The following is a 21,085-nucleotide window of genomic DNA, read 5'->3' on the forward strand; positions in this document are numbered from 1 at the left end:
CAGGACAGCAGCAGATCATGCGCAGCCTTAAAAAAAATCCCTAAAAATCCCACATAAAATTGAGACACAACATTGGGAGAGCTGGCAAACATGCTGACTGCCAGTGTGCTATGTACGCTCTGAACGCATGCTCTCACTCTTTGAACAACAATAGAATTTGTTCGTCTAACAGAACACAGAAGATAGAGCTGTGCTTCGGTGCTATATGTAATAAAAACAGAAAACTTCCCATTTTTGCATTTGAAGGGTCAGATTTTGGTTTCAGATACTGCAGACTTGCACCAATGTAATTACATTGCAATAACTAGAATTAATAAATTTTACAGTGGTGTATCTGAGATTAAATTCTTTCCCATAGAATACATCTATAAAAATGTAAATTCTACAGTTCCCCTGGGGTCATGAACCACAGTTCAGGTGTATGATGCTGGTGTAGACCGTCTGCATTACCATCCATTGACTCTGGAGCCAAGAAGGTCATGTATGTGTCTGCTGGAGAAGAAGAGATGCCTTTTGTTGCCACAACATTATATATCAAATCACATGACTTTGTAATCACCGTGGTACTTTATAATCAACTTTCTTTTCTTCTTTCTTTCCAGCCTCGGTAGACAAAATGTCCAGAGAATAAGTGGCCTACATTCCAGACCTGGCCATGAACCATTTGGAGGGACCACCTGAGGGGAAGGTGAATGACGAGCCAGCGAACGGAGAGGTGAACGAGTCAGTGGAGGCTGACCTGGAGCACTCTGAGGTGGAGGAGGAGCAGCAGCAGTATGCTGCTTATTACCCGAGACATGCCAATGGCAGCCAAGAAGGACAGTCTGGGCAGGAGGAGGAGGGGATGCTGGCTCGGTCAGCCAGTACTGAGAGTGGCTTCCACAATCACACCGATACTGCCGAAGGGGATGTCATAGCCACAGCAGAGGATGGCTATGACACAGACAGAGTTCAGGAAAATGAGGATGAGAGCGCCTATGCAGTGCAGTATAGACCTGAATCTGAAGAGTACACAGAAAATGCCGAGGCAGAGCATGCTGAGGCCCTTCAGACCCGAACTCTACCTAACCACTTACACTTTCACTCCATTGAACACGAGGAAGCCATGAATGCTGCCTACTCGGGGTATGTCTACACTCACGGGCTCTTCCACCGAGGGGAGGACGAACAGTACGCTGAGCCCTACGCCGACTATGGACTGCAGGAGCACGTGTATGAGGAGATAGGAGATACACCTGACCTGGATGTCAGGGAGGGTCTACGACTCTATGAGCAGGAGAGGGAGGAAGCTGACAACTATCGCAAGGAAGCTTTGGGTGCCCGCCTTCACCACTACGATGAACGGTCCGATGGAGAGTCTGACAGCCCTGAGAAGGAGGCGGAATTTGCTCCCTATCCAAGGATGGATAGTTATGAACAAGAGGAAGATATTGATCAAATTGTGGCTGAGGTCAAACAGAGCATGAGTTCTCAGAGCCTGGACAAGGCCGCTGAAGATATGCCAGAAGCCGAACAGAACTTGGAATGCGCCCATTCTCCCGGTAGTGGGACTCTTGAGAGCAATGGTCAGCTCCCAGCTGGCTCCAAGCCCACAGTCAACTCAGGAGAGACAGTGCAGAGATACAGCAAGGAAAAAAGGGATGCGATATCTCTGGCTATTAAAGATATTAAAGAGGCTATTGAGGAAGTGAAGACAAGGACCATTCGTTCTCCTTACACCCCAGATGAACCAAAAGAACCCATCTGGGTGATGAGACAGGACATCAGCCCAACCAGGGATTGTGATGATCAGAGGCCACTAGATGGAGATGTAAGTATATGAAGCTATTAGCTTACTTGCTACAAGTGAAGGAATGAAGAATACATAACATACATATGTCTGTCTCTCTCTTGTGTACACGCACACACATGTGCACATTCTCACACCCATGGTAAGGCACACTATGCTTGTGTGGCTCATTCTGTTCCTGTGAAGTATTTAAAGCTTTACCTATTTTAATTCTGTATTTTAAAGGATGCATAAGTAGTGGACCTTTGTCTTATCGATGGGCCATGTTAATCCTTCGTGAAACGCCACAGACATCAGTAGAGTTACACCAGAGATGAATTTGCCACAAAAGGTTTGATTGCTCTCTTGCAGAAACAAGTGATATTACATTTTTCCAACATTTGTTGACTAACTGATTGGTTAGAATGGCCATTCAGTTTATCTCGGACTATAAGATTCTGCAGGCTCCCATCAGTTATGGGCTTGCCAACTACAAGAAAGTGCAAATTTACAACACTGTTAGTTTAATTGTAAAATCGAATCACCCTCATGTTTGAACTATATGTTAAAGGTTATTTCTTCAAGTGTACAGTCTATTACAGGGTTTGAACTACCTTATCTTTAGACAATGTACCCACCTTGCATCAGAATCAGCCCAGAACTGCTCAGCTTATACTCGTTGCCATGTACAGTTAGTTGTCCGTGTTAAATTTATGGCTTCTCTGTATTTCTTCCTCTTATTTTAATAGTTTTCAAAACAACTTTTAATCTTATTAAAATGTATGCCTGAAATGGAGGGGGCCAGTAGATAAAATCAGTAGGCTAAAGTCATCCCTGAAGTAATACAGTTAATGTCAGCCGAGTTTTATCCCAGGGATGAATGCGGCCTAAAACTGTGTGTGTGTCAATTCTCTTTAATTCCTATGGAATCCTTTCTTGGTGTCTGCTTCTGTTGGTGGTAAAACCATGTATAGTTTAATCTTCTAGCTTCCAGTTTAAATAAAAATTAAATATTAATGGCCTTACATGCTTCCATCCATTAAACCCTGAACACCTCAGCCTTGCTGTAATATCAGCATGGAGTTTGGAATATGAAAAAGTGATGTGATCTGGCCAAGATAAGTAGCCTTCATGTTGTTGTTCTTTCTTGGAAGACTGTCAGAAATCTGGAAACTTTTAACTTGTAAGTGAATTGCAAGCTGGATCATGTCACATCACATAATGCCAACCCTTTGTAACAAAGAAGATTAATTGCAATTATTAATTTATATTATTCCAGAATAGAGTCAGATACTGGTAATCTTATTCCTGCTTGTGGTCTCATTGCCTGCAGTGGGACTACTTGCTTAAGGAAAGGTAGAAGCAGGATTTGGCAACTACATATGTACATATACCATTGATATGAAGTCATTCAAAACAAAAACAAAACAACAAGGCAGGTGGCTCCTAAAATAAATATAATTCCATTTTAACATCCTGGTTTTACAAGTGTTTTCTAGCTTTGTATGTATGGATTCCACATACAGTCATGGAAACTCTTAAAGTTATATCTGTGTATCTCTTTCTTAAAAGGAACAGGGCATTGGGAGCTGTGGCTGCTCAGCACCTCTAAAATCAAGCCTGTAATACTTGATAGAGTGTGTCATTGTCCATCAGTCGGCATATGACACTAGAATTGTGATATCCGGATACATAAGAGCTAAGGTGACTCATTCTGGCATGTGTTGTAAAACACTAGTTTATTTTTTATGATGTGAGTTTTTAAATCATCAAAAAAATCATGATTATTTTTCTCTCATCATCTAAATATATGCCACATTAGTCCATGCATCATCTCATTACAGCTTTTGAGCAATAGATTCTTTGTGTTTTCTTTCTGCCATGACAGCAGTCACACAAAATACTCCTTGTTTTTCTAATGGTTTCAGGTTCACTATCCTAAAATACTGATGATGGCCTCAAGCACATTAGGTTGAAGGGATCCTGAAAGGGGCTGAGTTCTTCATAATAGGTGCTGAGCTTGCTATGCTCCATTTGACTGCATTTCTCATGAGGATCCTCAGCACTTTGCAGAACTGGACCATGTATGTTGCACTTGTGGATCCTAATGTGGTGCGCTTGTATAGTGATGAAAGCAGGTGTTTCTCTAGGTCGTTATTTGCAACTGATATTACGGTACGTTAGACTGAGCTTTTTGGGTTAGGGGCCATCTTTTGCTTTGTGTTTGTACAGCACCTAGCACAATGGGGCCCTGTTCCTCATTGGTGTCTTTTGGTGCTGCTGTAATACAAATAATAAATGATGCTGATAGTAGCCGAAGCTCATATGACAACTAGATGCTGATAGGCTTTCAGGCAGCCTAAATTCTGAGAAGCAGAAAGAGTGACTCAAACTAGCAATGTAGAAGATCTGTGGCAAACTGAAAGATGTACGTCCCACTTGAAGAGAAGAGAATGGGGGTTGGATTTTTTTTCAGTAACAATAGTTGCTACTTCTTGCAATGTTTGTGATGCTTCACTCAAGTATCACTTGGCACACACGGAAGTCTGAGTAAATCCATCTTCTTTAACAGAGGGTGGATTGAACTGCTTAGCAGCTTGCTGAACAAAATGGTATTGCCTTCACTAAGTGGATCAATTCTTATAATAAAAATACTGTAGAACCCTATTTATCAGACCATAGAATTTTTTTTTCCAGACAAACAGGATTTTGGAAAAATTAGGGGTTTTTCAATATAACTGATGCATTTCAAAAATGTAACTCAATTTCATCTGTAACTGTGGTTTTCAACTAAGAGGGGATTTGATTAATGGAGGTTTTATTTTACTTAGACTGATTTTATTTTACTTAGACTGATTTTTCAGAAGTACTGAAAATCTTAAAACTCTGACCATGGTCAGTACTCCAGCAAATCAGGCCCTTATTATATTACATTCTTTTCAAGTGTGTCCTACAAATGATCTGTTTTCCCTCACAGCTCCTGTAGAAATCAGCTTTCATTTCCAAAATTACTCTTTCTTGTAAAATGTTTGCAATCCTTTTGTGCTGTTAACCAAATAGTGACCAAACCTTAAGATTAGAGTAATACACTTGTGTCACTTAGCAAGCAGTTCTCTGAGAGGTGATAAAGCCATGAAGACAGCAGAATGATCTGCAGGTGACTGTATTAAACATAGCAGGTTTTGCTTTTTTTTTTTTTTTTTTAGCGGCAAGGGAAAGTAAATGTCACCCTGTACTGCTGAGCATTTGGATGACAGTGTTAAGATTGGATGCTTTGTAGGGGATAAAGTAGAAGGGTTCAGCAGCAGAGATAAGATGCTGGCTCACATTGGGGTGCTTAGAGTGGGGAACTAGCCAGCAGTTGGGAAGAGGGATGGAGATTATGTGAAGTAATGGATAGGATAAGCAGCTAGTAGAGGGATAGAGGAAGGAAGGACCAATTATGGATATGTGTGCTTGTCTTCAGGATACTCAGGGTTAAATCTGGTAGCAAGTTCCATTCATTCATATGTATTTTTCCCAAAACAAATGCTTAATGTTATGTATGAAAAACAGAATAAAAGTGCCAGCAGTCCAGCTCTTATGAGCAACTCTACAATAACTAGCTGTTATGTTCATGTGATATAGAGAGGAGGCAAAAGATTTTTTTGTTTCAAACTTAACATTTATACCTATAAGCAGTGAATAAAAAAATGAATAAAATACCCAAATTTCCACTTAAGAAGGAGTGAGCCAAACTGTGTGCTGATACACGCCCTGTGCAATCCCACTAACTTCAGTGTGCTTCCACAGCAAGTGGGCCCAGAATTTGGCTCCATTAAATTTAAGTACAACGAGCTAAATTTTCACACATGCACGTGCACGCGAATCGATCTGTACTTCTGGATGTCCAATGTCCGGTGCAGCCCCAAGACTTGGATTTTCAGGTGCAAATCAGGTAGTTAGAACAGCACATCTTTTGGCTTTTCATGCACCTTTGTCTTTGGACCTCAAAAGACATGCAGTAGGATTTCCCTGGTATCAGTGCTTGCGTGTTTGGCAATTTCAATATCTTTCTTGCTTCTATTAGCAGAAATCCTTAAATTTTCTTTAGAATGTACAGCCATATCTGATTGCTAGACTGAGCTCTATAAGTGCCTCCTGTTTAACCGCCCCCTTTTTTTTCTTCTTGAACCTGCATAGTCACTGCAGCTGTGACACCAAGTAACTGAGACACTTCATGGAGAAAACCATGGAGCAGCAGAGTTAGGTTTCTTGCTCAGAATGCCTCGTCTCGTAGGTGCATATCATCCCCTTCTGCAGTAAAACCCGTGGCAGGGGACTCTAAAGGAGAAAATCTCCACACGCATTCCCTTATGAAGACACTAACATGTATATCAGAGGGGTGAGAGTGAGCGATGGGTACTGCCTCAGTCCTTGTAGATCCCCAGAGATGCATGTAGATTGATAGGATGCCAGGGCCATCTGTGCAGAGGCCTGTGTGCTGCTGTGGACCCCTACAGACCCATTCTATCCCAAAGTTCCCTTGCAGTGTCTCTCCGGTGGAGCCAAGCTGTCAGGGACTCCCCTGTTTGGCAATGGTAAGGGAGGTGTCACAGAGACAACTGACCCTGCTCCTCTGCACAATAACGGGGGACAGCTGTGTCTCGAGGGTCCCCTCAGTGCATGGATCTCAGAGGGCAAATGTGGACCATTTGAAGAGTAGTAGGCTGTGATCTTGCATACGAGGGATTTTAAAATTCAGCAAAACGCTCCGGTGTGTAATTTGTGTGGAAGACCCCATAGCACATCTTAAAATCCAAAGTAGTAACAGGATCCTCAGTTGGAGGGGAGTGAGTTTACTGGATCCTGCTGCAGAAGGCCAGAGGACGCATCTGTCACTCTGACACATACAGATTGGCAGGTTGTTTCCTTCCAGAAGAGCACCTCTGTCTCCTCTTGGCCAGAGAAGAGGAGCATGCTGCCCTCTCTGCCTCTTGTCACTGGAGGTAAGAAACGATGATTAGTGTCTGACTGAGGCCCTCATGTTCAGCTCTAGGAAGAGGGGATTGCTCTCTTCCAACTCAGTCACACATCCCTAGTGCATCGTAGACCAGTAACCCAAGTATTGTTGACAGTGAAGCATTTTTGGCTGTTGTGATTCCAAATCTTCAGTTTCTCAGACATCTCAATCACTGGTGTCCAAAGTCTGCATTCATGAGACTTTTTCCTTTGTATGCCATGTTCAGACAGTGAGGACTACTCTGAAATGAATATTGGTTTTGTTATAATGGTAAATTACACAGATGGATAGATTCTGCTTCACAAAACCAGTCCAGCCTTTGAAGACCAGCCTTTCACATACAAGGGAGCTGAGCTTCAGTGTTTCATGTCTTTCTGGTTCTGGGTCATAGACGTTTTGTTTAAACCTTAAATTTCTGTGTCACTGGTTTTTGTTAGTTCTGGTAACGCCAACACTGGAGCAGCTTCACAGAGATGAAAACATGTTTCAGGTTTTCCACAGCAGGAGTATTCTGTTATTAATGAGGAAATAGAGAAGTCTGTTTTAAATAATTTAAGCAGGTTTCAGGTACTGGCTGAACTTTGAAAGAAAGAAGGAAAAGTGACTGACTATATTCATGTGCTATTGTTAGTGCTTTCTTTTCTAAGCAAAGGCTTTAAAGCTGCTTTTTGGAACTGATTTGAGAAGTCAAGTCTTCAGAGGGTGGCCTGTAGATATTATGAAGTCTTAAAATTATACAGCAGGCCCAGTAACCATGAACATTTTAATTGCAAGGGCAGAAGGCTTTATGCTGATTCATCAACCATGTAGGAGAAGGGAGATGTTTATCAATTATAGTGTTGGAAGAGACACACACTCCCTAAAACGGCTCAGGATAGTTAAATTATGGTGAATATTTGATTCAGAAGCCTGTGAATCATTTTTGTCTGTGTGTTCAGTTTTTAAATCATTTCTGGAAAGATAAAGGCAACTGGGAGTGATTTTTCTTCATTGTAAACCAGAGCACTGCCTGTGATGCTTACCGTTATGAAGAAAGTCTCCTGAAGACGTGGACAAGAACTGAAGTTATTGCTTCAGATTGACACATGGTGTGCGGCCGTTGAGATTCAAAGACAAGTTAAATTCAGGTTACAGACATTAAGAGTGGAGGAAAATCTCACATAATGAGAGAGATAAATAGCCAGAACTGAGCCAGTTTCCAAGAATTCTGCAATGCCAGCTTTTGGTGTGAAGCACCCAGTCCGCTGGCTAGATCTGACCCTCTTACTGTATTTATTGGTTTGCTGAACAAACACGGATTCTGTAGAATCTGAGGCTTAATTTTTAAAGGGACGTTTCTAGGCTTTGTGCTTGCAAAGAAAACCCTTCAGATTTGAACGAGTGGAACCTGTGCATGCAGTGGTGGTGTTGTACTCTGCACAAGAACTCCTTTTCAGAGGTGGATTAAGGTCTCCTGGGACCCTGGGACAGAGCAAGTGGGGGGAGGGAGGAGCTGGTGACAGAATTGTAGCCCCGCCCCACCCCTTCCACCTACTGTCCCACCCCATTCTGCCCCTTCCCCCTTGGCCTTGCCCCCGTTTAGCCCATGGTTCTCCCCCGCCCCCACTGTGACCCCAAGACTAGAGACGTTCTATCCCCCTGCCATGACCCTGGGGCCTCAGCGGGGAGTGAGAGCTCCTCCAGCCTGAGGGCATAGCAGGGAGCGAGATCTCATCCAGTCCCAAGGCTGCTGCGGGGGGCTCCGGGTGCTGGGACTTCTGCTGAGTACTGGGGTCAGGGTGCTGGGGCTTCCCCTGCCCGCCCTGAAGCTTCTACCAAGACTCCAGCCTTCTGCCACCCCACAGTGGATTTCTGCTGCAATGCCCATTTTTCCAGAGCCCCCAATTGGCCAGGGCCCCTGGGCCCATTGGATAATCCACCCCTGTCCTTTTGAAGTCAGTGGAGGAAGTTCTGCATAGGGAGCATCTGCAGCAACAGGTACAGCTGCATTTGTTTCATTTTGATTATTCCCACCAAACTTACTGGGGCAAACTCTCAAAATTCAGGTCAAAATTATACCTGAAAATGTGTTTGCACAACTAGTTTTAGGAGTGTTCTGTGCAGGCCAGTTGCACATATTTGGTAGGTTGTTATAGGCAGTTTTCAGCAAGGACAGATTTCTGAAAATTTGGTTTGCCCTATATCTTTATTTTAATGTCTAAGCCTATGTGCCTGCTCCTTAGCACATGCAGGAGGAGCCATTGAGAGCGCATCCAGCAGTGCATGTCTTTGAAAATGCAAGCATTATCTGAATATTCAGATACAGGCACAGATGCCTTTTTTTCTTTCCTTTTCTATTATCATTTTTAAAACAAGAAAGTTAAATACAAAATACTCTTAATGCAAAAATATGAATAAAAATTCAAAAGGACCAAAGTCAGGAAACACAGAATGCTGATTCCTATACCTGCCATAACTGAGCCATATTGTACCTACTGTACTATCTTATTATTGTTACTGATATTTAAAATGCAATACTATAAATGTACACAGTATACACAGGTACATGTTGCCTGCCCCAAAAACAATATATATGTGGGTATAAAAATCTACAACATGCATTGTAGTACAAGAGTACTTCTCCACAAGGAGCCAGAGCTACCATTGCTGAATAGGCCCAAACTTTGCATTTCCTGATGTATGACTGTTTAAAATTCAGTAATAATGTATTAACGTGGTTTGAGGATTTAATGAATGTAAACAGTCAGTACCTGCCAAGTGTGTGTAATTATCTCTGAAGATTTCTGAAGAGATATACATTTGGAGCTGGAGACAAGGGACCTTTCTTGTAATATCTTGGGTCGGATTTATTGGAGGATAAATTATTTCCTGGAGAAACTCTACAACATATATAAGTAAAGCATACATCTTAATACATGTGTACATGTTTGTTAGTGTTGTTGTCTTAGCTGCCTTTTAACAATATCATTATCTTAACGTAGTAAAACAAAACCATCTAAAATGCATACTGAGGATGAGTTATGGAATAAGGAACTTTTCACCTATAGGTTTCAATCTCCAATCCAGTCCTGATAGGAAGTTTTCATCTAACACCTGTATCCTGGTCTGTGTGAAATGAATGGTTTTAGTGTAGTTTTTAATGGGCAGGGCACAAATCACAGTGGCGATTAACTGACCCCTTGTTGGCAGTCTTAGCAAAGAGACTCACATTTGACCAGATCAGAGTATTAGACTGAACTGTTCTGCCTGTATTGGGGGAAGAAGGGGAGCTGTTGTAGTGAGTGTCTGATGTCTCTGACTACCAGTTTCCATAATAATCCCCATATTCCACATACTTGTAACTTTCCAAAGTGTTCACATTTTGGGCTGAAATTTTCATGATTACTGTCTGCCCAAAAGGGATTCTTCTTGTTTTGGGAAAGTTCAAGCAAAAGCTCTTCAGTTGTTTTACGTTAGTGAGAAGAGAAGTGAAAAACTACACTTTTCTCACTGTAAAATCAACATTATTCTTATTTAAGTTATGACAGCACCCAGTGATTTGACATTAAATATATTCTGTAAAATGTTACAGGATGCACAACAAAACTGAGTTAACATTGCTATTGGTACCCTATTTATTTTTTGTATAACATTCAACTGTCCTAGGTGCTTTACAGAATAAATAAGAGGAAAAGTTTCTGCCCAAAGCTCTTCCAATCTAATTTCCATACATTAACAGATAGGTGAGGGAGAAGTTGAGGAAGAGCCAGGGTTCCAATAATAAGATCATATGGTTACCCTTATGAGGCAGGTACATATCTTTAGGGTTCTGTTCAGGGTGTTGGGGTGAGAGAGAAAAATTATTAATTTACTGCCCATAGGCAATATGGCAGAAGGAGTGAGATATTTTTTGGAGTGGGCCTTTGACTCTAAAAAAAACAAGTGCAAAGAAAATGCAAGCTGAGACCTAGCAGGTTTCATCTAACCCCCTTGAAGACTTAGACATAGAAAAGTTGACCCTTGATTCAAATGGCACTACTGAATTTTGCTTTGATCAAATATTTGTGGATTCTCCATCCCCACCAAACCTATGTGTGACAGTGCTAATAAGCTGTTTATGAAATCTCTAGGTATACTGCTGCTAAGAATGGGTAAACAACACCACTTTTCTAAAACAAGAACAGTTCGCTGTGACAAAAGAAGCTCCAGTATTCCTGATATATGTCTTCACAGGATATTCAGTTACATAGCAGGTTAAGCTGGATAGGTCTGACACAATGCACTGCTCTCTCATCTCCTATTACCAGTTTCATTATTAAACCCAAGCACAAAATAACAGTGAAGCACTAGCTTATTCTCAGGTTTTAAGTGGAGGATGTTTTAGTTACACCTGGACAACACCAAAAACTTAATGGAGAATTTCTGGATGTACCAGGCTGAATATCGGAAAAGACAGGTAGGTGGAAAAGGAAGGAAGAGAAGTGGGGATGCTGCTCCCTTTTTTTCATGTTACTCCCTTTTATACAGCCATTCACAATTCTAATGAACATTAACGTTGGTAAGTAGATCAGTGGACACGTGTATAGTTTGTCTTGCCAGAGTTTGGTTCAGGCTTCTTAACTAGTTTCAAGATTATAAGAACAGTGCTACTACACATTCTTTTTAAATCATATGTTATAAAAGATATCACCTGGAAGAAGCTGAGCAAACTGCCCTTCCTGCTATTTTTTATTGAATCTCTTTTTTTTGTCCTAGCATGTGAGCTACCTATATATTGTAAGCTGCACACCGTATTGCGCATTGTACCTTTTGCTTTGTGATGCTAAATAAGCCAAATATGTATGAGTCTCTCCTAGACTGAACTTCCCTTCACCTCTATACAGGCGCTGTTTGGGGGTACCTAACGTTGCAACAGTACAGCAAGCTGTATATTGCATGCAATCTGCTCTTTTAATAAATTTCTTTAGTGTTTTCAATCAGACTGCAGTCATCATCATAGAAAAAATCTTACATTAAGAATGCAAACATTCCAAATAGAAGGCATTTATATGGTCTTGAATAGATGAATAATTCCAATACTTTTTAGATGTGCGTAGTTTAGTATGCGTTCACCCACATGGATTTGTAATGCTGATAACTACTGGAGCAACAACGCAAAAAATTTTAAAATGTCTGAACTCCTACATGTGGATGATGCACTAACAACTAGGCTTATTTATTTATTTCTAATTGAGCATGCCTTGACAGCATTTTAAAGAACTATTTTGGGGACAACATTCAATGCTTAATCTGCTCTAAGTGTCTTTGTTTTGTTTGGTTTTTTTTGGTTTAAGACGCAATCCTACATTATTTGCTCACACAAAACTACCACCAGCACCATTGTTAGCTTGGCAGCATTGCACACCGGTTATGTTGTTTTAACACACATAAAAACAGAAACAGTAAAGTTTAGTTAGAAAAACAGGAATGGAAAAACAACACAGCTGAATTAACTAGTGGAACTGTGACTTTTGCATTTCCTGACTCTTAACTATCTATGTAACTCTCTCCCCATGTAACTTGTCTGAACGCTGGGGAGCTTTCTTGGGTAGGGGAAGATTTTCCCCCCTCAGACCATGGTAGCAGAGCTGCATAGCCGAGAATACTTCAGCCTGAAGGCTCAAGTGTCTTCCACCGCTCTTGGTGTCCATTTTTAGAAAGACTCTTCACCTGTTCTTAATCTCTGTCTCCCGCTTCCTAGTCCATACTTTTACTCATAATAGAAGTTTCTACTGTACAGTCAATTTTCTGGAGCAAGATTTAGTGGATGTGAAGTCAAGGACTTCTGGTTTACCTAGCAGCAGGGTTGGCAGTTTCCTGAGACAAACTAATTTAGCACAGGGCGCTGGTAAATACCGGCTTAAACCTAGTTAAAACCGGGAAACTGGGGAAATTAATTGCATCCATGTCCAGCAAGTTAGCATAGAATGAATCTTTTCAAACTTTGGTTATATCCGTTCAGAACTGAGGAACACGCTTGGTCTATCCACTACATCTAAGTTGGTTTTCTGTTGTAGAATGCTGCATAGGCAAATGGACCTGGACTAATTGTTTGCAACTCTGCCTGCTTCTGATTGTTTAATGCTTCAAGTCTACAACAATGAATTATTGTCATTTTCATACAATCAGATGTTTGACTTTTGTTTGTATAATATTAAAAATTGAAATTAATCCTGAAGTATAGGTTCTATGAGAAAATATCCAACCAAAATTTACACAAACATTCCAGTGTTCAGTATTATAATTACATATAGAAGTATTACACCCACTGCAGTTTTACTTCAATTTAGGGTTGTTCAAATAAAATCTATGAATCTACTGCCTTATGTAACTACAATTTGAATATGTAACTAAAACTAAGTGTAATATGGTATGCATTAATGAAACAGTTTTTAAAATAGAAAATGCCTTTAAACTGGGACTAACTAGATTTTCATGGAATGGTGAAAAAATCATAGAATACTGCCTGGTAAATACTGCCTTTGGTAAATACCTGGTAAATATCATCCTGTCCCTACCTAGTGAAGATCTTAACGAAGGGGTGTTTTTAGTTAGTGGTTCCTGGTGTTTTATTGCTCACCTGTGAGGGGAAAATAGCAGAAGCTTATTTTTTATACCACAATATTTGGTAGGACCTCTAATTATGTCCTCTTATTGGGTGTGTGTATGACTTGTACTAATGTTATTAGGAGTGTGTGTGTGTGTGTGTGTGTGAGAGAGAGAGAGATAAGAGGTTAGACCTTGTAGCCCAGGATCTGCATGGGTGCCTTTGAGTTGTCCTTAAGGCTAATATGAAAACAAGAAATGTTGTAAGAACCTACTGCTTGTGTAAGAACTCCCTTTTCATAACATACTTCTGGAAACCAAGTTTAATCTCATTTGGAGGCAGAGGGAATCCATTCAAGTTCCTCTGCAGAGTCCGACAGTGTCTCCGAAATGAGGATTCCAGTGAAAAGAGCCAGGTTGGTCAGAGATATGACTGCACCTAAACAGAGCCTAGCCCTGTCACAGTGTAAAGACATTCTTTGGCCCAAAGAAGAAGCAAGCAGTGGGGAAGGTCTTTTTTGTTTTGTTTTGTTTTTTTTAAAAGTTAGGAAACTAGTGATCAAATGTGTTAAATATCTGGTGTTGTCTGCTCAAGGTGGCAAACTTGAATGGGCTGATAAAGTTATGTAAGGACCCAAATGTGTGTGTGTGTTGGTGTTTTAGAGGGGACTGTGTAAGATTCCAGTGTTTGCTCAGAACCCGACTTGCATAACTGTATGAGGAGAATCTTACCTATATAGCCACGCTATTGTACCTGTGAAAACTTATTTTGTAAGTACATCTAAAGGTGCTTTTGAAATTAGGGCTGTATGGGTCAAATTCTGTGCTCACTTACAACTTATACAATTCCATTTTAATCAACCCCATTGATTCCACCCTTTGTATTTCCAGTATAGTAGTTGTCCTAAAATCCTTTCCAGTTTTGCCTTAGAGAACTAGATATGGCTTCTTCAGTATTAGCAGTGCTCCCTGTTACTCCCTTTTAGGTAGGATAATGGTTCCCAAACCATGGTCCACAGAGAACTGGTTGATCACATCATGTTGGTTCTCTTTGCTATTCTCTTCACCAGCATCACATTGAAAAGAGTTAAAATACAACAACTGGTTACCTAATATTACTTTCCCATGTAAGCAGTTGCTGTTGGTGGCTGGCACATGCCGGTTACATGACCATAACTGAGAGCAAGAAGAAGTCCCCATGATTAATGATTGGGCGGGAAGGTGGTCAATGAGACAGTTTTTCCATTAAGGATGGATCCACAATGTGAAAAGAAAAGAAAATTAGAAAACTTGTGGTCTAGACAATACTACAAATACGGAGGTAACATTTGGGACAGGGCCTCTTTTTTCCTGTGTTTGTACAGCTCCTAGCACTATGTGGTCCTGGTCTGTGGCTGGGGCTCCAAGGTGCTACTACAATAAAAATAATAAATAAATGACAGTATTGTTATTATTTATTTGTTAGGGCTGTCAAGCAATTAAAAAAATTAATTGTGATTAATCGTGATTAAACAATAATAGAATACCGTTTATTTAAATATTTGGGGATTTTTCTACATTTTCAAATATATAATTTCAATTACAACACAGAATACAAAGTGGACAGTGTTCACTTTATATTTATTCTTTATTACAAATGTTTGCGCTGTAAAAAAAACAAAAGAAATGGTATTTTTCAATTCACCTTATACAAATACTGTAGTGCAATCTCTATCTTGAAAGTTGAATTTACAAATGTAGAATTATGTACAAAAAAACTGCATTAAAAAATAAAACAATTTAAAACTTTCAGGGTGGATTTGATTTAAATCAAATTGATTTAAATCACTAGTCAGGAAGACTCAATTTAATTGTGGATTTCTACATAAAAGTGCATTCTTATTAGTTGTTTTAACCTTAATACATATTTTTCACAACTCAGAGATAGATGTAGGTTTCATTTTTAGAAGGTACACACTATACATTTTTAAGTGATTTATTTTGAAAACTTTCCAGATTAATTTTACAGCTATATCGGAAAATGAATGATTGTTTGGTTATTTCATTTACCAAAGGTAATAGAAGCAGATATTTATGAAGTCAGTTCACCTCCCAATATCTCCAATTCAACAGGTTAATCGTTAATATTTGGAGGATTTTCTTACCTTGCTGTATTAGGAGGAAAACATCACCAGGCAGACATTTAAATTGTTTTATTTAACTGAAACAACAACATTATGTATTCTAGATTTTTTTCTTCAACAGCAAACATAACAAAACAAGCATATGAATTTTTGAATTTCGTTAAACATTCAGGTTTTTTAAAATCAGGTTGGTTTTTGTTAAAATTGTTTTTAACTAAAATAGTTAAATGAAATATTAAAAAAAAAAAATCGACTATGTCAGCCAGGTCAACATGCGAAACTTAAGATATTGGCTTTTGCAGCTAACTCAGTTGTCTTCACCTTCATTTTCTTGTTTGTTAATAATCTGGAAAAGAAAAACCAGCTTTCCTGCTTTTTCAGGACTCAAACGATTTCTCAATTTGGAATGAATTCGTCCAAAGGAAGAAAATATTCTTTCTACACCAGCAGAAGAAGCTACTGCTGTTAAAAGTGAGATTATCACTTCAACAGCCTCTGAATCCAAGTGCTTATGTGACTTCCACCAGTTCACTGGTTTGACTTTCTTTAAAACATCATCAGCAAAAACATACATTTCTTGAATGGTTCTTATTCCCAAAGTGGGTCTCTTTTACAGCCCGCTGCCATTATAGGTTTTCCCTTTTAGTGAGAGAATGATATGGTAGATCTCAAATCAATGAAGGCTACACTCAGAAAGACATCAAGACTTCTGGAATATGCTGCTCAAACAGTTTCACTTTTGTTTCTACTGCCTGTCCCTCCCTTCTCACATTTATCTCCAGACTTCTTCTCCTTGTCCAGATCTATTCCGCCCCCATCAATCTTCTATTCGTTGAACTTTTTGAAACTTTGCACTTTTAGAGACAGGTAAGGAATTGACTGTGTGTACACTAATTTGCAAAGAGACAATAGGGTTGATGTCTGTTATTTCTCACCTCTGTATATTATTTATTTAAAAACATTTTTGCTGTTAACAAGCATGTTATCTCTGGAGACACAAATCCACTGTTTGAGAACTGCAAAACTAAGAATCTCTGATGGTATCTTCCAGACTGAGCAGTGAGTCCCATTGGGTAGATAGAAAGATTAACCTAAATAATCTATACAGAAGCCCCTGGAACCCCATAAGATTGAGTCCCTAATCCATGAACTATTGGAACTCATTTACAAAACTTTTCTTAAAAATTACATGAATATATTGTCTCATACTATAGATTTAGAATTTATAATCCCTATTCCATGATGAGATATCTTTGAGCTATAATGTATCTTTATCTTTAGATAGGTTTTTTCCTCAAAAAGCATTTTATCAAAAAAAAAATCAGATTTAAATTAAAAAAAAATTTTTTTTTAAATCATTGATTTTTTTATTCACCCTGAAAACTTTTAGAGCCTACCATCCACTCAGTCCTACTTCTTGTTCAGCAGGTCACCCAGACAAGCTAGTTTGTTTACATTTTCAGGAGATAATGCTGCCCGCTTCTTGTTTACAATGTCACCGAAAGTGAGAACAGATGTTCGCATGGCACTGGTGTAGCTAGTGTTGCAAGATATTTACGTGCCAGATTCGCAAAAGATTTATGTCTTCAACGATCTTCAACCACCATTCCAGAGGACATGCGTCCATGCTGATGATGGGTTCTGCTCAATAACTATCCAGAGCAGTGCGTACTGATACACATTCACTTTCATCATCTGAGTCAGATGCCACCATCAGAAGGTTGATTTTCTTTTTTGATGGTTCGGGTTCTGTAGTTTCCACATCTGAGTGTTTCTCTTTTAAGACTTCTGAAAGCATGCGCCACACCTTATCCCTCTCAGATTATGGAAGGCACTTCAGATTCTTAAACCTTGGGTTGAGTGCTGGAGCTATCTTTAGAAATCTCACATTGGTATCTTATTTGCGTTTTGTCAGATCTGCAGTGAAAGTGTTCTTAAAATGAACATGTGCTGGGTCATCATCCGAGATTGCTATAATATGAAATACATGGCAGAATGCGGATAAAACAGAGCAGGAGATATACTGTTCACCCCCAAGGGGGTTTCAAGTTGCAGTGGGGGAGGTTTAGGTTCGATATTAGGAAAAACTTTTTCACTAGGAGGGTGGTGAAACACTGGAATGCGTTACCTAGAGAGGTGCTGGAATCTCCTTCCTTAGAAGTTTTTAAGGTCAGGCTTGACAAAGCCCTGGCTGGGATGATTTAATTGGGGATTGGTCCTGCTTTGAGCAGGGGGTTGGACTAGATGACCTCCTGAGGTCCCTTCCAACCCTGATATTCTATGATTCTATGATTCTAAGGAGTTCAGTCAAAATTTAAGTAATGCATTATATTTTTAATGGGCATCATCAGCATGGAAGCATATCCTCTGGAATGGTAGCTAAAGCATGAAGGGGCATACGAATGTTTAGCATATCTGACACACAAATACCTTTCAATGCCGGCTACAAAAGTGCCATGCAAATGCCTGTTCTCAGTTTCAGGTGACACTGGAAATAAGAAGCCTGCAGCATTATATCCCATAAATATAAATAAACTTGTTTGTCTTAGCAATTGGCTGAATAAGAAGTAGGACTGAGTGGATTTTTAGGCTCTAAAGTTTTACATTGTTTTGTTTTTGAGTTCAGTTATGTAACAAAAAATATCTACATTTGTAAGTTGTACTTTCATGATAAAGAGATTGCACTACAGTACTTGTATTAGGGGAATTGAAAAATACTATTTCTTTTGTTTATCATTTTTACAGTGCAAATATTTGTAATAAAAATCATATAAAGTGAGCACTGTACACTTGTATTCTGTGTTGTAATTTAAATCAATATATTTAAAAATGTAGAAAAACATCCAAAAGTAGTTAATAAATTTCAATTGGTATTCTATTGTTTAACAGGGTGATTAAAACTGCGATTAATCACGATTAATTTTTTTAATCGTGATGAATTTTTTTTAGTTAATCGCATGAGAACTGTGATTAATTGACAGCCCTATTATTATTTTATTTAGTTTCTTAAGGTAATTGAAGAATGGTTAGAAGCAACCATGGAAGCCTGCTTCTGTTCAGTTGAGGCCAACCCTTCTGGCAAATCGCTCCTGAGCAATTGTACATACACCTGCTTCTTAAAGGGGCAGATTAGGACTCAGTATCTGACTCTTTAAATTTGCTACTTGTAAGTTCAAGATGAATAATCTTACTAAAGTTGCACCCCCACTTTCTGATCAAGCCCTCAGGGTTTCTTCACTCCTCTCTCGTAACAATTTCCATCTTGACTTAATGCATTTTTTTCTTGGGTTTTTTTTTTTCTTTTCAAAATATTAGGCTGAATTGTTTGCAGCCTTCAATAAGCGAATTGGATAATTTGTTTGCATACACTACTTGTGTGGGGAGATGTGCTGTAATTGCAACTTAATTGAATGGCTGACAAGAAAAATCAAATGCAAGTCACAAATGTTCATGCCAAACATCATAATTTCCCTTCCCCTTCAGCTTCCAAAATTATGTTTTCATGTTATGCTTTTTTGGTGAATGTTATTTACCCTGGATTTAATTTTAGTTCAATTTTCAACTTTTGTAGTTTATGGACAAATAAAATATTTTGTTTTCCTCATAAACATATAACTATTGAGGTAAAAAACAGTGGCATACTGAGAGTTCTGCGTGTTCATTACCATAGGAAACAGAGGCTGTAACAATGTAAACAGTGTTTGGCTGCTGTTATGTTTTTCATCTTTAATCCCTTATTCCTACTTCCAAATAAAACAGAGTGAGATTTCTACAGTGGTCACTCAGTTTTTTTATTTAATTCTCTTTTCTTACCATATCTAGTCTCCATCTCCTGATTCCTCTTCACCCCGTGGTGCTGAATCGTCAAGTAGGCAACATCACCAAGATGTCTGTGGTACAGCAGAACCCTCCAGTAATAAAGAGGTAGAGTGCGGTCTTGTTAAGAGAGACAGTCCTATTCCACTTACTGCTCATGTCTTTATATCTTCTTCTTCTTCCCCGTCCTTGTATATGAAAAAAACAAAACTGGCATAAGTTATTGTTTTGTTCTCCCTCATGTTATGTGTCTCTGATTGAAACCCTAATTTAACACCGCTGTTTCTGATGGCTTTTTTTTTTTTTTCCTGCAGTGATGTTTGTGTAACAGGCTTAGGAGAGTTGATTTATTTAAGAGCAGCCAATGTCCCCTCTGTACTGGGGCAAGAGAGGCAATATTTTCTTTTCCCTCTCTTTACAGAGTGTCCTGCTACAAAGGAGGTTACATTTCTTACACCATGTCTACACTAGCGCTTATGTCAGCAGAACTTTTGTCGCTCATGGGGTGTGAAAAGGACACACCCCCTGAGCGACATAAATTTTGCTGGCATAAGCGCTCATGTGCATAGCACTATGTCAAAGGGAGACGCTCTCCCACCGACATAGCTAATGCTGCTCGTTGAACTGGTTTTATTTTGTTGACGGGAGAGCTCTCCCGTCAGCATATCGCCGCTACACAAATGATCTTACAGCAGCACAGCTGAACTGGTACATCGGTGCCTCTATAAGCATATAAGTGTAGGCATGGTCTTAGTCAGGATGATAGGCCTGCCAAAATAAATAAATATTAATACAGCGCTGTTCCTATTAGTGTTGCTCCCTGTTTCATCAGCAGGGAAGTAGAATCGCTGAAATGTGAAGTGATTTGCCCAAGTGCAGGCAGTGATTCAGTGGCAGGACTGGGAATAGAATCCAGGAGTTTCTGACATTGGACCCTCAAAAGTGCCTCTATCATGCGAAGACTAACCTGTACATGGTTAACTTTACAAACTGTGAATAGTCCTGTTTGTGTCAGTGGGACAACTGAGAATGTGGAAAATTTATCATGTGCATTTAGTCTTTGCATATTGTGCCTGGGGAACTATACGAACAGAAAAATTGCAGTTATCTTCGTTTTTTAATTTCTAACTTTAATAAATACAGTGCAAACAAAGAAAAACTTCAATTGTAGAAAGCAGGTACCATCTAACTATCAATTTGTATTGTAGTGTCTATGCACTGGTCAGTTTTCTACAGATACAGAAACTGGCTGAGAATTGAAATTCCAAGTAATAATAGTCATATCCATCTTTTCTTTGTTTCAAATTTGACAAAGAAAAAGGATAGGCCTATGATTTATGAATTATATTTTTTAAATCTTTATTTACATTTTGGGAGGTGATGGCTTTCAGAAGGTTTAAAGCTATACCAAAGTCTTTGAGAGTGTTAGTTTTGTGCTTTGATCTGTGATATTCTTTGCTCATTATAGTCTTTGGCTTTCATTAAAGTACAGATTTAGTAATGTCAGATAATCCATTTTTGACTACTAACAGTTATTAGACATCATTAGTCATAGTCCAGGTGTTAATGAAATAAAATGCTACCCATTTTAGTTTTGAGCATTGGATTGTATACAGTATCAGGGTAATAAACCAGTTTTTATAGTAGGATATGTTGCAGAAGTAATTTCTTAGGGTTTTTTTTTTTTTTAAATCAGCGTTGCATTCTTCTGTACATCCCTTACAAATAGCAATAGTAAGAGTAAACCTCTTTGCTTATAGGAAATAGTTGTATGTCTGAACAAAACCTTAATTTTAAAGAAATCTAATGTCT

At 39.2% G+C, this 21,085-nt stretch overlaps 1 protein-coding gene across 1 annotated transcript in view; it reads left to right on the top strand.

The window, feature by feature from the left end:
• The first annotated feature begins 655 nt into the window (after positions 1-655).
• Positions 656-21,085, top strand: part of APBA1 (amyloid beta precursor protein binding family A member 1) — a 49,614-nt gene continuing 29,184 nt past the window's right edge. The window contains exons 1-2 of the mRNA XM_077816411.1: positions 656-1,810; positions 19,280-19,381. Coding sequence (XP_077672537.1) covers positions 656-1,810; positions 19,280-19,381 — 1,257 coding nt within the window. The remainder of the gene's footprint in view (positions 1,811-19,279; positions 19,382-21,085) is intronic.

This window comes from Eretmochelys imbricata, chromosome 5 (assembly GCF_965152235.1).
Source record: "Eretmochelys imbricata isolate rEreImb1 chromosome 5, rEreImb1.hap1, whole genome shotgun sequence".
Lineage (NCBI taxonomy): Eukaryota > Metazoa > Chordata > Testudines > Cheloniidae > Eretmochelys > Eretmochelys imbricata.